General features: G+C 39.4%; 1 protein-coding gene across 6 annotated transcripts in view; it reads right to left on the bottom strand.

Moving 5' to 3' along the window:
• Window positions 1-16317, bottom strand: part of LIN52 (lin-52 DREAM MuvB core complex component) — a 114860-nt gene that overhangs the window by 7769 nt on the left and 90774 nt on the right. The window contains exon 7 of one of the 6 annotated variants that reach the window (XM_055538635.1): window positions 15261-16256. The exons of 3 other annotated variants lie outside the window; for them this stretch is intronic. In XM_055538635.1, the coding sequence (XP_055394610.1) occupies window positions 16030-16256 (227 nt within the window). In that variant the 3' untranslated portion in view covers window positions 15261-16029. Of the gene's footprint in view, window positions 1-15260; window positions 16257-16317 lie in introns of those variants that run through there. 2 more of the 6 variants (XM_055538644.1, XM_055538642.1) reach the window with 2 other exon arrangements.

Genomic DNA, 16317 nt, shown 5'->3' with positions numbered 1-16317 from the left:
TGATTGACAACAAATACGGCAGAATTCTGGTTCTGTGACAGTGCCCCCTTCCTCATCAGTGGCGTGCTCATTCAGCTCTTGTCTCTCATATTCCAGTAAGTTATTTTGCTCTTACAGTGTGTCTGCTTCATGAATTGGCTGCCCATTAAATCGGAATCTAATCTACCTGATTGACAAACCCTATCTTTCACAGTAAACCTTCATTAGTTAACTAAGTGGTATATGCTTAATCTGTGTGCCACAGAACTGTCCTGCCCTGCCACCTTCAAATTAACACGATGACTGTTCTTAGTTTTCATTAATATGATGACTCCTTCCTTGGGCATCCATCGGCCACAAGAAACAATGGCATCTCCTTAGCTGCCATGTCACAAAAGAGGTACCAGGTCAGCCCCAACTGAGCATACAAGCAGCACCAGGAGTGGCAAAAAGGGGATAAACTATTTATTTTTTAAAAGATCTCAAACATGAAGGGAAACACGACTGTCTTGCATTTGTGTAACAGGTTTACTCTGGAGGCTCAAACCTGGGTACTAGCTGGGGCAGCAACCTTCCTTAACTGTACGAGCAGCTCCTTCTAGCAAAAAGGAGCACATAAAACCCTAGTTAGTTTGGTTTAAATCCGTGTGTTAAATGGTTATCTATTTAACTAGATTTATAGAAGATACTCTGTGGAAATGATGTGCCATTTGTTTTGACTACAGTTTTGACTTTCTTTAACAAATATTTTTTGGTTGAAAGTGTTCTAACAATGAAGAGGGACCTGGCAGTCATCAGTGTGCACTGTGCAGGAGAGAAGCATGAAGGCGGTGGATGAACAGCTTAGTCACGTAGAGACCCAACCTACAAGGTTCTAGGTATGAGGGAAAATTCACATAAATGAGAAGAGGCCTTGGAGACATCTAGCTAGCAGTTCACAGGTATCTTGGTACATCAGAGGAGAACAAAGGAAACTGCTGTGATTCATAGAGCCGATGTCTCTCTCAAGGGAACGGGGAGGGGAGGGTTTCCCGTCACTCGGGCACAGAGCCGGCATACAGCAGAGCAGTGCCCGAGCAGGCTGCGAGGCTAAGATACCTCACCATGCTCCAGTCAGACCTCCGCACAAAACCTACCACTAAGTGATCGATAATTCAAGTTAAGGACTAAGTACTTTATAATGCCTCTGATGTGAGAGCAGCAGGGGCTGGGGCCACTGTCAAGAACAGAAGGTGCTATGAACTGGGCATGAAGTCCCTGGGTGAGAAGGGCTCCTGGGACCTCATTAGAACACTGGTGGCCCTCAGAAAGTGGTATAATTGTAATAAGGGCCACAGACCATCCTCAATCAACTCATGGGAGAGTCAACCCACGTAAGAGTACATGGTAGAAATCTCTCTTTTCTCTATATAAAAGCAGTGTTTGAAAGCAGACAGAGGCCTTTGCTTAAAATTCCCTGGGCATAAGCATTTCAAAAGGACAATGAAATACATATCTAAGGAAAGAATAGCCTGGGTGCTACCTCTGTGACCAAACTGATCATTGACTATGAAAATCTTCATCCTAAGAATTCTCAAAAAATCCTTTTGGGGGGCACACTTTCCAGATTCTGTTTCTATAGAGTGTTCTGTCTCTCCAACAGGACTTTTTCTTCCAAAAAGGGTGGCTTGGCTAAGAAGAGTCTCCTCTCCACTGAATTCAGAAAAAGATAATTTTATGTCAAACATTTTTTTTTTTCAATTCATAGTAAGGGTCATTTCCAGAGACTGTTTTATCTAAGAAGTAATATAAAAAAGAAAAGCCAGGACTCAACATACAGGTAAACGCATTTGGACAGTTCCAATATGGAAAATAATTTTAATGGCTTTTCACAACGGAGGAAAAAAAAGACAGAAATATCCAGCCAACAGATATATTCTCAGAATATAAAACATCAAGCAGGAACATAAAATATGGGAAGTGTCAGCCATGATGCCTGAAGATTGAAAGCAGAAGTAGAAGAATCTTAATTGTCAGGTATTTGAAAAATGTATTCAAGCAAAAGCCTGTGTTTCTCCATCAACTCTCCCTGTCCTGCCCTCTTTCAAAAGCAAAACAAGACAAGATTTCAAATATTCAATCCTTTTTATCATTCTTCTCCCTACTAAAAAACAAACCAAAACAACAAGCGACCCCAAAGATCTATGTTCAAGAAATGAGACCTAACAACTTCTTGTCTGTGGTATGTTTCCTCTCCAGAGAGCCCACAGGCCTATTTCACTTGGTTCCCTTTCCAAGGGCGAACTCAACTGAGCGAAAGGCAATGAGATCAAAGCAATGGATCAATATTCTTCGGGCAAACTTTTATTAAATGCTCATAAATGTTGACAGAACATTCACACTTCAGGGCCTGTACTTAATATAGATTGAGGTGAAACACTGACTATGACCAAAGGCTGGTAGATTCACACAGCCTTAATTTCCTCATTCATAAAGTAAGTACAGCAATAATGATCTATCATGCAAGGTTAAGAAGGAGTGACTAGTCAAAGTGACTTCATCAGGACACAAAGTATTTTGCCCCAAGTTAGAGTAATTTATTCACAGGCAATATCCCACTCCCAGGAAATTCAGACCAGGATCCCAGCATAGATAAATTTCAAAGGACTTGGACATTAAGACAACTTTCCTACTCATCCCCACCTCAGGGTGCTGGCAGTAGCAAACATCTACAGAGGATGCAGGCCCCAGTCTTACTGACCCCCAGGCCAGGGAAAGAGGTACATCTTCACACTGCGAGGCCAATAAAAACCTCTCTTGATTATAATTTAGATAAGAACCACCGGATTGAATAATAATGTCTGAAACTCCCCTAGCTGTTTCACCTTGAGATGTCCATCACTGGGTTAAACATGATGCTAATTGCATTTGGATTGATTAATTTCTCTCACTCCTGTCTATTCGAATAACGCTTAACAAAATAATCATAGCACCCAGAGCCAAATCTTTTCCGTCAAAGGAATGAAGCCATCAGAACAGGCAGAGATGAAAGAAATGAAGATGACCCGTAATTACTGCTACGGTGATATCATTACCATATTATACAAAATGAGTGTGGGGGGAGGGGGAGGAGGGAGGAGGGGCTGAGATTATTTATATTTTTTAATGGAACGCTACAATCTAAGAATACAGATTTAACATCAAGTGGGACACACAGAAATATAGAACTTTACAAAAATACAAATCTTGCTCATGAAATTGCAAAATCCAACAAACACTGAGGTCCAAGATACATCAAGTGTCTTGGGCTGTGAGCAGGTATTATTCACGCCACTATTTTTTCACTGCAATAACACTTTGTGTATGACTTACATGGAGATTTAAGATGCTGTCTTCACACCACAAGCACTTCCATAGTTACTGGAGAATTTTTCTTTAAGCCAGGGGATAATGTAATTTTATTTTAATTTTGTTAGAGGTAGCCTTGTTTGTAAAATTAGAATCTTGAGTTTTAACTGCAGGTAGTTTTAGTTTAAGACAGCAAAGAAAATGTCTATGTATCTTCACGCATGGTTCATAGGACGGTAGTATGGACTTAACTCACCAGCAAGGAAAAATATATTTCCCTACTTTCTTGTTGTTTGATAGGACTTTTTAATATATTATATATGATATAGAAAAACTTACGATAGCAAAGGATTTGAACTTTAGGTCTGAATCTATCACTTATTAGATAGTGATCTCAGGTAAATTATGTAGCCTCTCTATGCCTCAGTTCCTTCATCTGTAAAATGGGGGTTTAGTACCTACCTGAGTCAGTTGTTATAAGACTTAAGATGGTACATTTAGGTGCTCAGTAAGTGCTGGCACAAGAAAAAAATTTCCCCCTAAAATTTAATGGCTATTTACAGAACCTTGCATGTTTTGGTTATTTCATTTAGTGAAGTTATTTCAAATATACACTATAAAATACCCTGAATATAGATTTTAACAAATATTTGTGAAATAAATAAATAGGATACTTAGAAGGGGCATCATTTTAATAGGCTAGAATTATCTGGGGGATATTTTGGCTACAGTATTTTAAACAGAGAACCAAAATTAAATTGAAAACAATAAAAACGGATACTGAAATTGTTTTACTTAGATAAGAAGACATGTTTTTCTCTTTTCTTACATAAAAAATATTCCCACAGAAAATAAGCACATGTATTTTGATTACATGTATTTGTAGTCATTCAGTAGTAAATGTAAACAGAAAAAAAAAAAAGACAAAACACTGTATTTCTGCCAGGTTAAAACAAGAGACTAAACCATTTACAATGTTAACTTGGTGTTCTCTGCTTTCTTTCTGGTAAAGAGAGACAATGTATACAGTAGAAAGGATTTCTCTTGTCTGGCTTTGGAATTAGATGGGTCTGGCCTTGACCCTTCTTGTATATGCAGAGTACATCATGAGAAATGCTGGGCTGGAAGAAGCACACGCTGGAATCAAGATTGCCCGGAGAAATGTCAATAACCTCAGATATGCAGATGACACCACCCTTATGGCAGAAAGTGAAGAGGAACTAAAAAGCCTCTTGATGAAGGTGAAAGAGGAGACTGAAAAAGTTGGCTTAAAACTCAATATTCAGAAAACGAAGATCATGGCATCCGGTCCCATCACTTCATGGGAAATAGATGGGGAAACAGTGGAAACAATGGCAGACTTTATTTTTGGGGGCTCCACAATCACTGCAGATGGTGACTGCAGCCATGAAATTAAAAGATGCTTATTCCTTGGAAGAAAAGTTATGACCAACCTAGATAGCATATTGAAAAGCAGAGACATTACTTTGCCAACAAAGGTCCGTCTAGTCAAGGCTATGGTTTTTCCAGTGGTCATGTATGGATGTGAGAGTTGGACTGTGAAGAAAGCTGAGAGCCAAAGAATTGATGCTTTTGAACTGTGGTGTTGGAGAAGACTCTTGAGAGCCCCTTGGACTGCAAGGAGATCCAACCAGTCCATTCTGAAGGAGATCAGCCCTGGGATTTCTTTGGAAGGAATGATGCTGAAGCTGAAACTCCAGTACTTTGGCCACCTCATGCGAAGAGTTGACTCGTTGGAAAAGACTCTGATGCTGGGAGGGATTGGGGGCAGGAGGAGAAGGGGACGACAGAGGATGAGACAGCTGGATGGCATCACGGACTCGATGGACATGAGTCTGAGTGAACTCTGGGAGTTGGTGATGGACAGGGAGGCCTGGTGTGCTGCGATTCATGGGGTCTCAAAGAGTCAGACATGACTGAGCGACTGAATTGAACTGAACTGATCTGGTGGCTCAGTGGTAAAGAACCCACCTGCCAATGCAGGAGATATGGGTTCAATCCTTGATCCAGGAAGATCCGACATGCTACGGAGCAACTAAGCCTGTGCACCACAACTACTAAGCTGTGTTCTAGCACCTCGGAGCCACAACTACTAAGACGACATGCCCTAGAGCCCGTGCTCTGCAACAAGAGAAGCCACCGCAATGAGAAGCCTGCACATTTCAAAAAAATCAGAATCAAAAATGTTATAAATGAAACAAGAATCTACAAAAGCAAGTATAACTGAATCACTTCGCTATACACTTGAAACTAACACACTGTAAATCGACCATGCTATGCTATGCTAAGTCACTTCAGTCGTGTCCGACTCTGTGCAACCCCGTAGACGGCAGCCCACCAGGCTTCCCCGTCCCTGCGATTCTCCAGGCAAGAATACTGGAGTGGGTTGCCATTTCCTCCTCCAATGCATGAAAGTGAAAAGTGAAAGGGAAGTCGCTCAGTTGTGTCCGACTCCTAGCGACCCCATGGACTGCAGCCTACCAGGCTCCTCCATCCATGGGATTTTCCAGGCAAGAGTACTGGAGTGGGGTGCCATTGCCTTCTCTGAAATTGACCATACTTCAGAAAAATTAAAATTTTTAAAAATCAATTAATACCCTTAAACATTTTTAATTTGAACTAGGCATATTGGTACGAATACAACTTCTTTTCTTTAAAAAAAAAAAAAACAAACCAACACTCATTTACCAACTCTGTCCATGGAAAAGGACCAGAAGCCTGACAGTTCAGTACTAACGAATACTCTTAATACTTAGATTTCTACTAAAAGGAACCAAGGTTACTTGGAGATATGGATGAGATTCTAAGTCTGAAGAAGTAAATGAACACAGAATATCTTGACATGCTGAAAGGAAAGAAGTTACCAAAGATTACTAGAGTCACGTCAAACAACACAGGAGTCAACAAAAAGGGGTGTCCACTAACTAAAGATGGGACAGTTCTGACTGTCAGAAAGAATAATAATTATAGTAGTTAGAAATAATATTAAATATAAATACCTATAATGTTTCTTAAAAGTCCTTAGTTATTTCAACTCATCTCATGTTCTGAAAATCAGTAAGTAAAAGGGGGGAAAAACCAATCTTTTTTTCTTGCCTTTCCTCTCTGGACTATATTTCAGGAAAACCAAATAGCTGCTACTGATAATTATCACTTTTATTATGAAAGAGATCAGATTTATACCACCTAAACCCAATGATCCTCATTGCAACTGGAACAAATGAAGGTCTTATGCTTTCTGATATGCAGCAATAGCAAGTACATGTATGAACCATTCTTTCCAAAAAGACTGATTCCAAAATCACTTTATTCTCTAACTCCACTAGATTGCATGAAATTTGGGGGGAAAACAGGAAAGCGTGAAATGCTACCACTAGGATAAAAATCATCCAAATTTAAAATGCAGGAGATCTTCCCAGACAAACAACCTAGTTTCTTCAACAATTAAACAGCACTGGCGGGGTTGGGGGAGCTCTAGAAGAACAGGGCGTGCCTATTTATAGAGAAGATTAAGAGGCTGAAGTCTGATGTCAACCAAATGCAAATGTGCAGACCTTCTCCAGATACCAACTCACACAAACCAACTGTGAAAAACAGTTTTAGCCAAATTGGACAAGGATTATGTTATTAAGGAATTATTATTTTATTTTGTTTAGTGTAATAACTGTGTGTTTTTAAAAGGGCTTCTTGGTTAGAGATACATACTAAAGTACTTATGAATGCCATGGCACTAGGATTTGCTTCGAAATACTCCAGCCAACAACACAACCACAACAAAAGTGTGATATAAGAGGGCAGAGATAAAACAAGAATAGCAGAAAGCTGACTGAAGTTGGGGATGGGTATGTGGAATTCACTATAGCATTCTCACTACTTTAGTAACATTTGCAAAATCTTCATAATAAAAAGCAAACTTCACTAACTGCTCTTCTGGGAATATAGCCTTTTCTCATTATCACTGCATATCATAATACAATGAAGAGTAGGCCAGGGAACAGAGATGAGGACAATTAATTATACAGAGGGCTTGGAAATGGATAGACAGAAAAAGCTTGAGAAAGGGGGTGAGTTTTTATGTCATGAATGTTTATTTCCATTGTTAAATTCCTTGGATGAGGAACAAATTACACATGACCAAACGATCAAAAGCAGGTAACATTTTTTAAAGTCCACCAAATCTTACTCAGGTGAAGCCTAATGATACGAACCTGCTGCCTTCCAACCTTTCTTAATTATTTAAGGAACCACACTGACAAATCTAAGAGCACGATTTTCAATTTATTCATAAAATAGCTGCAAGTGCAGCTCTCTTGCTCAGCATTTTGCTCCTACAAAATTCTTTGGGAAGTGGAAAGAATAAGTCCTTGGTTACTCATTCATTGGATTTTGAATTGAAATTTTTTTGACTTGAAAAAGCTTTAGGGTCACTACAGCAGAAATTAACACAGTATTGTAAATCAACTACACTTCAATAAAATAAAAATAAAGCTTTAGGGTCAGTAGTAAGAGTAACTTTGAGTTTTAGACCAGTCCAATAGCTAACAAGTTACAAAAATGAATGGCTTAATCTAAACATTCATTAGAGTGTTTGTTAGAGGCTAAGTCATATTTGAGTCTTTGGGACCCCATGGACTATATAGACCATCAGGCTCCTCTGTCCATGGAATTCTCTAGGCAAGAATACTGGAGTGGGTTGCCATTTCCTTCTCTAGGGGATCTTCCCAACCTAGGGATTGAACCTAGGTCTCACGTATTGCAGGCAGATTCTTTACTGTCTGAGCCACCAGGGAAGCCGATTCACTAGTCCAGCTAAATTTCACACCATCAACAGCTGTGAATATAAATGATCACCTCCCTAATCCTACTTTAATTCGATCACTCTTACTTCATAGATGATTTATCCAATTTAAAACAAACTACTTGTTCTGATAATTTGATTTTAATTGATTGCAATGTAGTTTCACATATGTATGGTTCATGTTCTCAACTTGACCAGACAATAAATTCATCAGTGGAAGAGACTTTTAAAGATATTTTCCCTAAATGACTTGGAAAAAATACCCAATATATAGTATTTGCTTCCCTGATAGCCCAGTTGGTAAAGAATCCACCTGCAATGCAGGAGACCTGGGTTTGATTCTTGGGTTGAGAAGATCCCCTGGAGAAGGGAAAGGCTACCCACTCCAGTATTCTGGCCTGGAGAATTCCATGGGGGCGCAAAGAATAGGACACGGCCAAGTGAATTTCACTGATAATATCCATCCAGCAAGGCTTAATTTAAAAATCTTTTTCCTTTAAAATCATGTAGTAGTACAAATGTACAACAATTACTGTTTTCACTTGATTATAAATTTAAAAAAAAAACTATTTATTTATTTGGCTGCATCAGGCCTTAAGTTGTGGCAAGCAGGATCTTTGATCTTCACTGCAGCATGAGGGATCTTTAGTTGTGGTGCACAGGCTTAGTATATCTACGGCATGCAGGATCTTAGTTCCCTGATTAGGGATCGAACCTGAGCCCCTACATTGCAAAGTGGATTCTTAGCCACTGGACCACCAGGAAAATCCCTGAATTGCTTGCAAAAGAACATCACATCAAGGTGAGAACTTGATTGTATGATATGTCTACCTAGGTAGTCATTTTAAAGGGACCTGGAACCTTTAACCAGAGTGCTTGCACCTGGACTAACATCTCTCTGAGCAACAGAATACAAAGAAACAATAATGGACTGAAAACAATTACAGTTGGGACAGTTATGAACAAGAGGATACAAAAAGGACCTGGGACCAACTGCCATTTCTGAGGGGCTGAGAGCAAAAGCAGGGTATTATGTAGGATCCCTGCACACAGCGTCACCATGGAGTGGGCAGATCACCTAAGCTATGCCTCCTGCCCAGTCCACAGACCTGCCCCTGCTGTTATCCCCTTTAAGGACCCAAGCAGCTTCTCTGGGGAGATAGCACGAGTACCTGCTCCTTGTTTTCCCTCCCTCATGCTGCAGCACAGCCCTAATGAAGCCCTGACTAGAATTCTTATCTGGCCCTGTATCAATTTCTATTGATTAAAGGGGCCAAGGGCCCAGGTCCCTAACAATATGGTACTGGTTAGTTTACTTGTGAGTTGAAATTACAGCTAGTTAACCATCTGTGTTTTTCAAATATCCAGTTTTGATGTTTCTGAAAAATCTTATTTACATTTGTGAATTAGAACATAAAAATATCCTCAGCCGTAAAATTACATTATACTGTGTATAGAAACACTGGACTGGAAGAAACACAAGCTGGAATCAAGATTGCCGGGAGAAATATCAATAACCTCAGATATGCAGATGACCCCACCCTTATGGTGGAAAGTGAAGAGGAACTAAAAAGCCTCTTGATGAAGGTGAAAGTGGAGAGTGAAAAAGTTGGCTTAAAGCTCAACATTCAGAAAACGAAGATCATGGCATCTCGTCCCATCACTTCATGGGAAATAGATGGGGAAACAGTGGAAACAGTGGCTGACTATTTTTCTGGGCTCCACAATCACTGCAGATGGTGACTGCAGCCATGAAATTAAAAGACGCTTCCTCCTTGGAAGAAAAGTTATGACCAACCTAGATAGCATATTGAAAAGCAGAGACACTACTTTGTCAACAAAGGTTCGTCTAATCAAGGCTATGGTTTTTCCTGTGGTCATGTATGGATGTGAGAGTTGGACTGTGAAGAAGGCTGAGTGCTGAAGAATTGATGCTTTTGAACTGTGGTGTTGGAGAAGACTCTTGAGAGTCCCTTGGACTGCAAGGAGATCCAACCAGTCCATTCTGAAGGAGATCAGCCCTGGGATTTCTTTGGAAGGAAGGATGTTAAAGCTGAAACTCCAGTACTTTGGCCACCTCATGCGAAGAGTTGACTCATTGGAAAAGACTCTGATGCTGGGAGGGATTGGGGGCAGGAGGAGAAGGGGACGACAGAGGATGAGATGGCTGGATGGCATCACGGACTCGATGGACATGAGTCTGAGTGAACTCCAGGAGTTGGTGATGGACAGGGAGGCCTGGCGTGCTGCGATTCAGGGGGTTGCAAAGAGTCGGACACAACTGAGCGACTGATCTGATCTGATATAGTTTAATATATAGATTATATATAATAACTATATAGAGAGTTTAATCTATATATAGTTAACATAATAAGCATGTTGTTTAGTCACTCAGTTGTGTCTGACTCTTTTTTGACCCCATGGACTATAGTCCACCAGGCTCCTGTGTCCACGGCTTTTCCCAGGCAAGAATACTGGAGTGGATTTGCCATTTCCTTCTCCAAGGAACCTTCCCAACCCAGGGACTGAACCCACGTCTCCTGCATTTGAAGGTGGATTCTTTACCACTGATCCACCAGGGAAGCCTTATAGTAAGCATATACTGAATGAAAAAACACTCTTTCATTGACAGTACAGGTGATAATTTAAGATCTTAAAAACAACTTATATGTGATCAACATGGCAAAATATAAGGGGAAATCTGGTTAGACAGTATATAAACATTTACTATAATGTTTAATAATTAAATTTAAAACACATTTTTCATTTATTTTATTCGCACTCAAGCCAAAAAAGAAGTGAAAAAGAAAAGAAGCATTTTATAGATGCTAGACCACTGGCAACAAAAATCAAAGGTCAGAGTTCTAAACTTGTTTCCTCAACTAATCAACAAGTTCTTATGACATGCCCATTATTATTTTTTTTAAGATTATTTATTTGTTAACTTTTGGTGACACTGGGTCATCTTTGCTGTGTGCAGGCTTTCTCTGGTTGTAGAGTGCAGGGGCTACTCTTCCTTGCAGTGTGAGGGTTTCTCATGGCAGTGACTTCTCTAGTTTCAGCTCATGAGCTCTAGGGTGTGTGGGCTTCAGTAGTTGTGGCAGCTCTTTTCTAGTAAGTCGGCTCTTCTCCTTATGTGGCCAAAGGATTGGAGCTTCAGTTTCAGCACCAGTCCTTCCAATGAATATTCAGGACTGATTTCCTTTAGGATGGACTGGTTGGAAATCCTTGCAGTCCAAGGGACTCTCAAGAGTCTCCTCCAACACCACAGTTCAAAAGCATAAATTCTTCAGTGCTCAGCTTTCTTTACGGTCCAACTCTCACATCCATTAATGATTACTGGAAAAACCATAGCTTTGATTAGTCGGACCTTTGTCGGCAAAGTAATGTCTCTGCTTCTTAATATTCTGTCTAGGTTTGTCATAGCTTTTCTTCTAAGGAGCAAGCATCTTTTAATTTCATGGGTGTAGTCACCATCTGCAGTGATTTTGGAGCCCAGGAAAATAAAGTCTGTCACTGTTTCCATTGTTTCCACATCTATTTTTGCCATGAAGTGATGGGACCGGATGCCATTGATCTTAGTTTTCTAAATGTGATTCTGATGCAAGCTCAAAGTTTGAGGACCACTAACCTATCTTACCTGGGTTTCCCAGGTGGCTCAGTGATAAAGAATCTGCCTGTCTAATTAATGCAGGAGATACCAGAGATGCAGGTTCTATCCCTGGGTCTGGAAGATCCCCTGAAGAAATGGCAACCCACTCAAGTATTCTTGCCGGAAAAACCCCATGGACAGAAGAACCTGGTGAGCTGCAGCCCATGGGATTGCAAAGAATCAGACACGACTGAATACAACAGCAACCTATCTTAGCCAGACTCTTTGATTTTGTCTCCAGTTCTAATTCATTACTAAAAGAATTATTAATAAAATTTTAATTGGTTAAAATTATGATCATAAAGCATACTTCTTATCATAAAACTAAATGCAGAAAACTGACACTATCTTCTCTATGAGCCACAAAGGGAGAAATTAAAATTCAGCCAAGGATAAGAATTTTTTATCAAAACTTCAGCTCAATCTCTAGTGCCATGCATTATACTTAGTGCTAAGGTTATAATATAATCCTTAAATTTGAGAATCTGGCAGAAGACAGACTGGAAAATAAATAATTATCAAATAATGTCATCTAAGCTATAAAAGGAGTAAACAATACATTTCAAAGACAGACATGGGGACAATCAAATCTGCAGAAGGTTTGGGTTGGATGGATAGGAAAAGCTTTAGAAAAGGAGTGATACTTGAACTGATCCTTTAGGAATACAGTATCTAGGAACAACCTGGCAAACTAAGGACAGCACTTTTTAAATGCTTTCCACTAGGCCACCGGGGTAAAAATCAAGTGAGTATTATGAAATAAATCTTAGAATAAATTCTAAGTACTTTCTTAATTCCCAGGACCGTTTGGGATTTCTTGTGGCTAGCAAAGTAGTAAAAAAAATGGCCCTGCTTTAAGAAATTAAACAAGTCACAAATCTGATCTACGCAAATCTGGCAGAAACAAACCAATTATAATTATTTACCCTATTTGGTTAAGCAAAAGTCATGACCATCAACAACCAAACCACAATTAAGTCAAATGATTTGTTCCCAAGTGGAGTTTTAAGACTGATGTTTTCACAAGATTTTTGAAAAAATGGAAACATTTACTATGCATTTATTTTAAAAGTTTTATTTGGTAAAGTTTTTTTTGGCTGTACTGTGGATCTTGTGGGATTTTAGTTCCCCAATCAAAATTCGAACCTGGGCCTTCACTAATGAGAATGTGAAGTCCTAACCATTGGATCGCCAGGGAATTCCCTTAAAATTTATTAAAAAATTTTTTTTCAGCTTTGCTGAGGTATAATTGACAAATAAAATTGTAAGATATTTTAAGCACAGTACATTGTAAAAGATTCCCCCCACCAAATTAACTAACAGATATTGTTATTTAGTTGCTACGTCATGTTGGACTCTTTGTGACTCCATGGACTGTAGACCGCCAGGCTTCTCTATCCATGGGATTTTCCAGGCAAGAATACTGGAGTGGGTTATCATTTCCTTCTCCTCTCTTAAAAGTTTTAAGCATTTTTATTTCTTATTCAAAAGACATAATTTATGAAATCCAGGGTGGAGGATACTACCTTAATGAGTTAAAAATTCTGTGCTTCTAAGATCAACCTGAACTAATTCTACCTAAAAACCACATTTTAGATTAGTCTTTTCCTCTCTATTCATGTTGGTTCTAATAAACTAGCATTCCTTTAACCAAACAAACCTAACACTTATTTTTTTGGACAATAGAGAAGCATGCTAAAAAGTTTATTTTAAATGAAGACTATTTATTAAGCCCCTAGTAATCTAGTTCTGATTTGACTGAGGAGTATTATTTCTAATAAATCCAGAGTTGAGTCAAAGGCCAGAAGACAATGTGAATAAAACACTTAAATATTTCTAACATTAATCACATTGTCTGAATTACCTTCTTAATGATTGCCCAAGTTCAGCTTGAGTTACTGGGTACATTCACTTCATCTGTATAATCAATGATGTATCTATCTCTGAGGTTAAATGTCAATAAAGAAATGAATCTCTATGTGCCAGAAGCATTCTATTCTTTCAAAGTTTTACTCTATGCAAAAACAAAATAAGAATATATGACCAAGGTTAAAAATAACAACAAAACATGGGGCTTCTTTGGTGCTCCAAGAGGCTAGGAGTTTGCTTTCCAATACAGGGGATGCGAGTTTGATCCCTGGTTGGGGGACTAAGATCCCACATGCCATGGTGCAACTAAGTCCATGAGGCGCTACTTCTGAGCCCGCACTCTCTAGAGCCCATGCTCCATAAAAGAGAGAAACCTACATGCTGCAACTAGTGAAAAAGCTCATGCGCAGCAACAAAGACCTGGCGCAGGCAAAACAAAGAAACAAAAAAACAGAGGGTATGACCTATTGCTGTCAGTCAGCCATTACACTCAGCCAACTGCAAACAGGTTCACAATATGCTATTCTCCATCCTAGCTCAAGATATGAAATATCCAACTCTAGAGCTTCAAAATGGAATCCAATACTGAGAATGATGAAATCAAAAGACTTATGTTTTTGCTTACTCAGTTTCTGAGTGACTCAAGAATACAAAGGAGAGATCAATAAACAGTTAAGTTATCTCTAAGTTTAAGCAAAATGTATTTAGATATTACTGGACTATAAAGAAAGCTGAGTGCTGAAGAATCGAAGCTTTGAACTGTGTTGTTGGAGAAGACTCCTGAGAGTCCCTTGGACTGCAAAGAGATCAAAGTAGTCAGTCCTAAAGGAAAATCAGTCCTGAATATTCATTGGAAGGACTGATGCTAAACCTGAAACTCCAGTACTTTGGCCACCTGACTCGAAGAACTGACTCATTGGAAAAGACCCTGATGCAAGGAAAGACTGAAGGCAGGAGAAGAAGGGGATGACAGAGGATAAGATTGTATCACCATCGTCAGCTGAGGATGACATCACTGACTCGACAGACATGAGTCTGAGCAAGCTCCGGGAGTTGGTGATGGACAGGGAAGCTTGGTGTGCTGCAGTCCATGTGGTCGCAAAGAGTCGGACATGACTGAGTGACTGAACTGAACTGATTTACATATTGCGTGATATATATTGTATTTACACCTAGTTAAAATTATATCCACAGAGTTCAATGCAAAACTTACACAAACACATCCCACGTCAAAAGAAAGTTTAAAATGATGGCACAAAAACTTGCACACAAATGTTCATAGCTGCATTTTCATAATAGCCAAAAAGTGGACATACCCAAATGTCCACCAACTGATGAGTAATGTGCCATATCCATACAATGGAATATTATTTGGCAATAAAAAGGAGTGAAATCCAGAGGCAAAAAGTAGGTTAACAATCACTTAGGGCTGATTGGGGAGTGGAACTGGGGGAACGGGAGTGACGGCTAATGGTTATGTGGCTTCTTTTCAGGGTGATGGAAAATTTCCAAAATTAGATTGTCACAGCAGTTGCATGCTTCTGTGAATATACTATTAGGTTGGTACAAAAGTAACTGTGGTTTTGGACTATGAATTTTAAATCATTATAACTAGGCTCAAACACATCTTTATTAATCAAAATAGGAACCATTATAATCAACACATTCTTGCCAATGAGAAATAAATTTATTACTGTAGCATAAAAATCCGTGCTTTGAGATTCAAAGAACTCTTGGAAAGAATTTTCTGCATTCTGCTGGTTGTGGAAGCATTTTCCCTGCAAAAAGTTTTGAGATGCTTGAAGAAGTACGTTGTAGTCAGTTGCTGAGAGGTCAGGTGAATGTGCTGGATGAGGCAAAACTTCATAGCCCAATTTGTTCAACTTTTGAAGTGTTGGTTGTATGATGTTGGGCCCTTTCTGTTGACCAAAGCCGGCTGCAGGCATTGCAGTTTTTGGTGCATCTTGTCGATTTGATGAGCATACTTCTCAGATATAATGGTTTTGCCAGGATTCAGAAAGCTGTAGTGGATCAGATGGGCAGCAGGTCCACCAAACAGTGACCATGAGCTTTTTCTGGTGCAGGTTTGGCTTTCGGAAGTGCTTTGGAACTTCTTTTCTGTCTAACCACTGAGCTGGTTGTTGCCTGTTATGGTATAAAATCCACTTTTCGTCTCATGTTACAATCTGATCGAGAAACTGTTCATTGTCGCGTAGAATAAGAGAAGACAACACTCTTAAACGATGATTTTAAAAAAATTTCTGGTCAGCTCACGAGGCATTCATCAATCAAGCTTTTTCACCTTTCAAGTTTGCTCCAAATGCCAAATGACTGTAGAATCAGTGTTGATTCTTTGGCAACTTCTCCTGTAGGTTTAGGAGGATCAGCTTTGATGACCCTCTCGGATGTGGTCAACTTCTGATGGCCAGCCACTACACTCCTCATCTTCAAGGCTCTCGTCTCCTTTGCAGAATGTCTTGAACAACCATTGCACTGAACGTTCATCAGCAGTTCCTGGGCCAAATGCACTGTTGATGTTGTGAGTTGTCTTTGTTGCTTTATCACCCATTTTGAACTTGAATAAGAAAACTGCTTGATGTAGTAGAAAACCTTTTGTATACATATATATATATATAAATAGTATATATAATACATATACTTTAGAAAACTT

This window comes from Bubalus kerabau, chromosome 10 (genome assembly GCF_029407905.1).
Source record: "Bubalus kerabau isolate K-KA32 ecotype Philippines breed swamp buffalo chromosome 10, PCC_UOA_SB_1v2, whole genome shotgun sequence".
Taxonomy (NCBI): domain Eukaryota; kingdom Metazoa; phylum Chordata; class Mammalia; order Artiodactyla; family Bovidae; genus Bubalus; species Bubalus kerabau.
This window is presented reverse-complemented; position numbering and strand designations above follow the sequence as displayed.